Source organism: Pteropus vampyrus, unplaced genomic scaffold (genome assembly GCF_000151845.1).
Source record: "Pteropus vampyrus isolate Shadow unplaced genomic scaffold, Pvam_2.0 Scaffold30, whole genome shotgun sequence".
In the NCBI taxonomy this organism is placed as follows: Eukaryota; Metazoa; Chordata; class Mammalia; order Chiroptera; family Pteropodidae; genus Pteropus; species Pteropus vampyrus.
In genome coordinates, this window is record NW_011888811.1 from 1,654,000 (window position 1) to 1,660,890 (window position 6,891).

A 6,891-nucleotide genomic window follows, 5' to 3' on the forward strand; every position below is an offset into this window, starting at 1 on the left:
AGGGTGAGGCAAAATTGCCCCTGGTTGAGAATCACTGATATGGAACGGACAAGAAATAGCCTCTGTTGTTTTAAGCCACTTGAATTTAGAAGGGTTTTTTTGGTGGTGCTCTTTTTTTTTTTCGTTTGTGTTTTTTTTACTGCAACTGATATGTTTTATTGTATCAAAAATACTACATAAACATTTAGCCAAAGGGGGCTGCTTTCAAATTATGGATTTTTAAAATTTTCTTCCTTTTGTTTCTCTGTGTTTTTAAATTTTTTTCTTCAATGAAAACAATCTGGTCTTTAATAAGAAAAAAACTAGAAAATGAATTTTATTTTAAAGAGCTGTAGTTACATAATTGGCCACTTCTATACAGTATTTCCTAGGGCCACACAGAATTCTCGGCACGACGAAACGCTTACCATGTGATATCTTCACATCGTGCTTTAGTTTGCAAAATGTTTTCTCATTCTGCCTTTGTTGTCGTTGTGTAATTACAGGAAAACTGTGAGGCGAGCGCACAGGCAGACACACTGAGGCTACGAGAGGGTATTTGCAAGGTCACCTGGCTAACGTGCACCATTCTCAGTTCTCCCTTCATTCCAGGACTTTGTCCCCTGGGCCACGTTGGCTCTGCCTCGCTGCTTTGTGCTACTTTCAAAAAGTCAGCTGGGACAGGCTCTGATTCTTGGGAAATTTAAGCAGAAAGGATTCTCTCTGTATTTAATATCCTTGGACATGGATACTAAACCTTGTAGGCTCATGGTCAGAGATGGATACTCAATAAAATTTAAGCATAGCCATTTCATGCAACACAGCCAATAGAATTTCATATTCTTTCTCCTCCCCACCTCTCTCTCTTTCTCCCTTTCCAGCTCAAATGAGTCACCTTGGCTAGACTGCCAATCCCTATAGAACTTATGTTCCTTGATAGGACATGCCAATAGAAATGAAAAATTCTATAATGAGTTAGTCACCTATCCCTGCAAGAAGCTGAGCGCTGTCTCCTGGAGGAAATGTAGCTCATCAAATGGACATGAATGCATGTAATGACAGTGAACGGATGTGAGAATGTGTAAGGAGTCGTTTTTTGCCTTTCTTTCTTTTTTTAAAGAAGCGCCCCTATATTGTACCTGTCTTGTGCATTTCTAAGCATCTGCACTGTGTCTCGCTTACTTGACCCTCCGACACGTGCTAAACTCCCAAATTGGCAGCTGGACTGAAACCCAACGGCACATCAGCCCATGCCTATTCGTTTCTCTTCCCTTGAAATGTGATGGGACTGTCCCTGGAGGGGAGCTATTTTGAGAGGACGATCACTAAAACAATCACTGGCTTGGCAGGAGACGGACAGTGGTGTATCCACAAAAGAAGAAAAGACATTTACATTGAGGGTGTGAGTCTTGAATGTCAGAACAGCAGGGAAACTGGGCAGAGTAGGCTTCTCCCAGCTGTCCACTGTCACACAGTTACAGAGACTTACCTACTTGACTTGCCGTGATCACTGGCTTTCCCGTGATACTAGCTGCTCGGAGCATGCAAGGGAAGGGGGATAACAGTTCTCTGAAACAACGTTGGGGAACCATTTTAACCAGCAAAGCTCCTTGTATCTAATTGAGGGGAAAATTTTGCTCGTCTGTGTCCAGGGGGATGTTCACACTTACTCAAATACTGCCATTAAGCAGATTTCACTGCAAATTCTTCCTTATGCTACAGTAGGATCGGTGGAGCCTAAAGGTCAAGGAGACCACCTCACAATTTGCATAACTCCCCAGAGCAGCACCCTGACACTGACCAGAAGTTACAGAAAGGCCTCAGGGATCCCACTCAGCTGAATTCCTCTCTTTCTCCTGAGAAACTCTTTGAAGAGCAGATGTGCTTTTTGCATCGGGAGTTCTGCGTGGTCAGGGCTACTTAACTCATCTCTGGATAATCAGTGCTTAGATCAACAAATATTTTTCTGGGTGGATGGATGGAGGTCATATTGATTACCACTTTCCATATCGGTCCCTATAGCATGGCTGTGTATGGTAATAAAAACCTCCACAGCCCTCCCTGCTCAAAAAAGAAACTGTCCTTTTAAGTCCCTTATATCGACCATGTCAGGCTGTAAGATGGGGTTGCAAATAAGTTTCATCTCGAGAGCCAACAACTGTTTGTGGCTGCCTTCAGGGTTCTGTTGGATGAATCGGTGCACTGAGCTCGGTGAGGAAAAAGTACAGTCATTGATTAGCAATGTCTGCCATGAGCTGAAGACAAAGAAACGGTGGCCTCCTTGCTTTATATTTGCCAATGGGTTTAAAGCTTTAAATTCTTCCGATTGGATTTTCTAGATGAATACCTTTCCAACACATTTTAAAGTCAGCTTTGACTGGATATAACGAGTGGTTAAGGATGTTTTTCCTCTCCTGGAGTATTTTCCTAACAGACTTCTTTATGTACTTGCTGGATTTGGAAGCAAATGAGGCGGGGAAACCTGACTTGAGTTTCCTCAGGAAATATAATTCTTACTGGAAAAGAAAACCAAGCTCTCTGGGTGTTAATTTATCCCAAGTGGTACATACGATAAAATCTCTACCAGGACAAACGAAAGGAGGGATCAGAGGAAAAACGATGAAATCCAAAATGTAGCCCAATCTCTTCATCTCCAGCTCCGGAATGAGCTCACTTTCCCAGCGCCAAAGACTTTCCGAGGAACTCAGTACAGGGAAGGGCAGGGAGTCAAAGAGAGGCAGCAGCTGAATTTTGTTTAGTGTCACATCGCACTGTTCATATAGAGTGGGCTGTCTCCTAGTGACACTTAACTAATTAATCCAATAACCAGAAGGCCTAACAGAATGTACCCAAGGAGTCACCTCCAGGTTTAGCAAAGCTGACTTCATCAGGTTGAGACATTTCCCTTTTTTCGAGATATAATTATTAATGTAAATTCCACCATTTTACAATTCAGTCGTTTTTAGTACACGCCCCATGTTGTGCAACCATCACAGCTAATTTCAGAGCATTTATATCACCCCCCCGCCAAAAAAAAAAAAACCATACCTACCAGCAGTCAGTCCTAATTCCTTCCTTTCTGCCCCTGGCAATCACTAATCTTTCTGCCTCTATGGATCGGCCTATTGTGGGCAACGTAAATGGAACCACATCATATGTGGCCTTGCATATCCAGCTTCTCTCACTTAGCATAATACTTTCAAGATTCAGCCACGTTGTAGCATATAACAATACTTCATTACTTTTTATGTTTGAATAATATTTCGCTGTATGGCTATATCATGTTTTGTTTATCCATTCATCAGTTCATGGATATTCGGGTTGTTTACACTTTTTGGCTATTATGAATAATGCTTTATAACATCTGTGTGCATGTTTTTATGAGAAATAACGTTTTCAGTTCTCTGTGGGTATATACTGAGAAGTTAAATTGCTGGGTCGTATAATAATTCTGTGTTTTAACTTTTTGAAGAACTGTCAAATTCTTTTCTACAGAGGCTGCACCATCTGACGTTCTCACCGGCAATAAACCAATTTACCAATGTACCAACTTCTCCAACCTCTGCCCACACTTATTATTCTCCGTCCTTTAATTCTAGACCTCCTAGCTGGTATGAGCCGCTTTTTTTTTTTTTTTTTTTTTTTTTAACTCATGGTCATATCAAGCATGGTCCTACCTGGGCATGTGACGGTGGAAGTCCTCTTCTTATGTAAACACCAAAGAGAGCGTCCTTCCCAAGGGAGATGTTGAACTTTAAGAACTGGGGCTGACTGATATGAATCTGGGATCTCCAAAACACGCCTGGTGGGACCTCCTGGGTCACCCGCCGCCCAACTTCTGCTTCGCCACTGTCTATGCTGCTGTTTTTCAATGACCAGGGCACTGGAAGACAAGAATAGAGATCAAGTCGGTGACATTTGTCTACATTAGTTGGCTCTATATTTCTGTTTAATGATATTCCAGGATTTAAAAAAAAAAAAAAGTATTAAGATTAAACTCATGGCAACTTTCTCTTTAAGTCACAGCTTAAAACATTTACATATTAAATCACAAAGCTATAAACTCCTACCCCAGGGCATCTGAAATGTTGGTATAATGATTTCTAAAACTTCTGAGGCTGCTCTTTACTGATCACATATAATAAGAGCTGGAGTCTGCTAAGTACATGTAAAGCTTTTGACAACCCCTAATGTGACTGAGATGTAAAAAGTATCATCAGGGGAGGGGAGAGTGATATTAATTTGGCACCACATCGAATTCTTGAAGCCTTTAATTATTCTTTCCATTCGCAAACAAGTCCAATATACTCTGACATTTTCATAAACTAAAAAAGAAGCAACAGTAAACGAAAATCGGTCCAAAGTAAATAAAGTACAATAGAAAACGGGACTTGATCTCAGGGTGACTAATGCTGGGAGTGACCCCTTCCTTGAGCAGGAGGGAGGGAGCTAAGAGCCATGTGGAAACCACGGTGACAGCGAAGTGTCTCTGCAAAGCACTATTTAAAATGGCTTATATGGCAAATATCAGTTGCCCACAGTCAGCATCCTTCAAAACTTTAACAACAGCCATTCCAGAACATCTATTTTGAAAGAGGAGTTTTGAGTAACAATAAACCACCAGTGCCTTGTACACTTCCAAGGGCAGCTGGCTTCCTTTGTGGTCACGGAATTAAGGAAAAGCTGGGAGTTACTGGTGGCTACCCAAGAAAACCAAGTTAATCAATCTCTCAGAGTCTCGTTTCCCTCATCCGTAAAATGGGAATAAAGCCTTCTTGGAACCATTTGTGATTCCTTCAAAAGGATTCTTAATTTAAAAAAAAAAATCCACCTCCCATCTTCTTGAGAACGTCTAAGTTATTTGAAACCAGATACAGAAAGACATTTTTGTTTTGAGGGTCTTCATTTTTCAGTTGATCACTCTGATGGCCTTATGAATCTGAAAACTTCTTCGGCCCAGTGGGGAAAGGCTTGGAAATACGTTCCCCTCTGCATTTGGAGATGGATTCTTCGGAAAATTTTATCTATATTTGGCCACGGCACATTGCAAAAGGTTTGGGTGGTCGGAGAGGTCATAAGATTGCTGAAGACTGGTGTGAGGGTCAGTGAAGTTCTGACTTAAGAGACACAGCTCACTTTCTATCTAGCCACCCTGCCCAGACAAGACTCACAGATGACCTTGGAGACAGTGTCTCCATCTGTAAAATGAAGAGGTAACGTTTTTGGATCTCTGGAGGTTTTCTGTGTCTAAATTATGAGAGAAAATCACAGAGTGACTTGAGGGTCTGAAGTTATTATTTTTTTTTCTTTTTTTCTTTAAGAAGAGAAGTGATGATTCATTTGTGTGTAGTTCAATAGTGGATCAATAAAAAGTCAACGGGGGCTTAAGATAAAGTAGGAGGAGCACTGGTTTGGATCTTAAGAAGAAACTCTTGACCTCTAGAATAATAAAACTAGGGAACAAACTCTTCAGGGAAGTTTGGAAGCTTCCTTCACATAACACCGTTAAGAAGAAAAAAAACAACTAATAAGTCCTGAGTGGCTCAGATCTTTGGATGGGGACTTGATGGTTTGTTCAGCAAACATTTTTATGTTGGCTAATGGTCGTGGACCACTTCCCTATAAAGGGAAGAAATACCGACTAGTATATGAGAGCAGAGACTCTTTCTGGGCTGAAACTGCCTCGGTTCAAATCCTCGCTACTAAGTTTATCAATTCTCTGAGCCTCAGTTCATTTATAGTTGGGACACTATTATCATTTATTTCATCGGGTTGTTATAAAGATTTAATGAGTTAATCCTTGAAAAGCTTTCAGAATAATTTTTGGCACAAAAGAAATACTAAATAAAAATTAGTTATTATTATCATTATTATTAATCTATAAGGCTCTAAGCCTAAATTCAGTGTTGCTTATTTTGCTGAAACAATGACAAGCCCAGGGGAAAATACTTATTATCACCAGTTGATCAGAAGCTCCGACTATTATAAATTGGAAACGAATTTGTACTTAAATATGCTGCTTTTGACAGACTCCATCCTGCCCCCAAATCAGGGCCTTTTGTGAGAAGGGCTATAATATAAAGAACCCAGTAAGAAAGAAAGGTAGTAAAAAAGACCCCTGGGGAAGAATAGATAAGGGGCCTCCGATAGTGACCAAAAGTAGCCCCAGGAATCATAATGTGGCAACAAGTTAAAAAAAATGCATTAAAAAAAAATTTTTAAAGAAATTATTCATCTTTAAACTTATGAAGATGGGCTTTCCTTCATGTCCGCTGGGCTTTCAGGGTTGCTGGGTTAATGACGGGATATGAAAAAGAAGCAGGAAAGCAGCACCCACAAGCCCGCTAATCTACTGTTGAAACCTAAATGGATTTTGATAATGTCAAGCCAAATGAGGAAGCCGGAGCTGCGCGAGGGAGCTGGCCTCCGGACTGCGCTGGCTCTGCAGAAATTCGGACAAGGAGCTGCAGGAGTTTACTTCTTATAGCAGTGGGATCCTCCTTCTTTCACTAGACCCCAACTTCAGGACCCCGACTTCAGTAAATTAGCTGCTACCACCAGTGAGTTCGAACTGCCTTGTCCACTGTCGCATCTCCCCCTAAGATTCCAGATGTTTCTCTCCTTCCTGTTTCATCCACCAGAGAGGCAGTGCCCCTGGCTGATGAAATACAGGCTCTGCAGCCAGACAGAGCTGGGTTCACACCCTGGCTCTGGTTCTTCTGTGCAGTGTGACCTCCAGCAATTTGCTTAACCTCTCTGGGCCTCCATTCTTTTTTTTTTCTTAAATAAAATGGGAATAATAATAATAGTAGGTATCTCATAGGGTAGGAGTAACAAATGGAAATACACAAAGAAGGGCTTTGTACAGTGCCTAGCACATAATAATAGTAAAATAAATGCCAGCTAGTTACA

At 41.1% G+C, this 6,891-nt stretch overlaps 1 protein-coding gene across 1 annotated transcript in view; it reads right to left on the reverse strand.

Moving 5' to 3' along the window:
* Nucleotides 1-6,891, reverse strand: part of TENM2 (teneurin transmembrane protein 2) — an 876,941-nt gene that overhangs the window by 175,693 nt on the left and 694,357 nt on the right. The window contains exon 7 of the mRNA XM_023528647.1: nucleotides 3,657-3,862. Coding sequence (XP_023384415.1) covers nucleotides 3,657-3,862 — 206 coding nt within the window. The remainder of the gene's footprint in view (nucleotides 1-3,656; nucleotides 3,863-6,891) is intronic.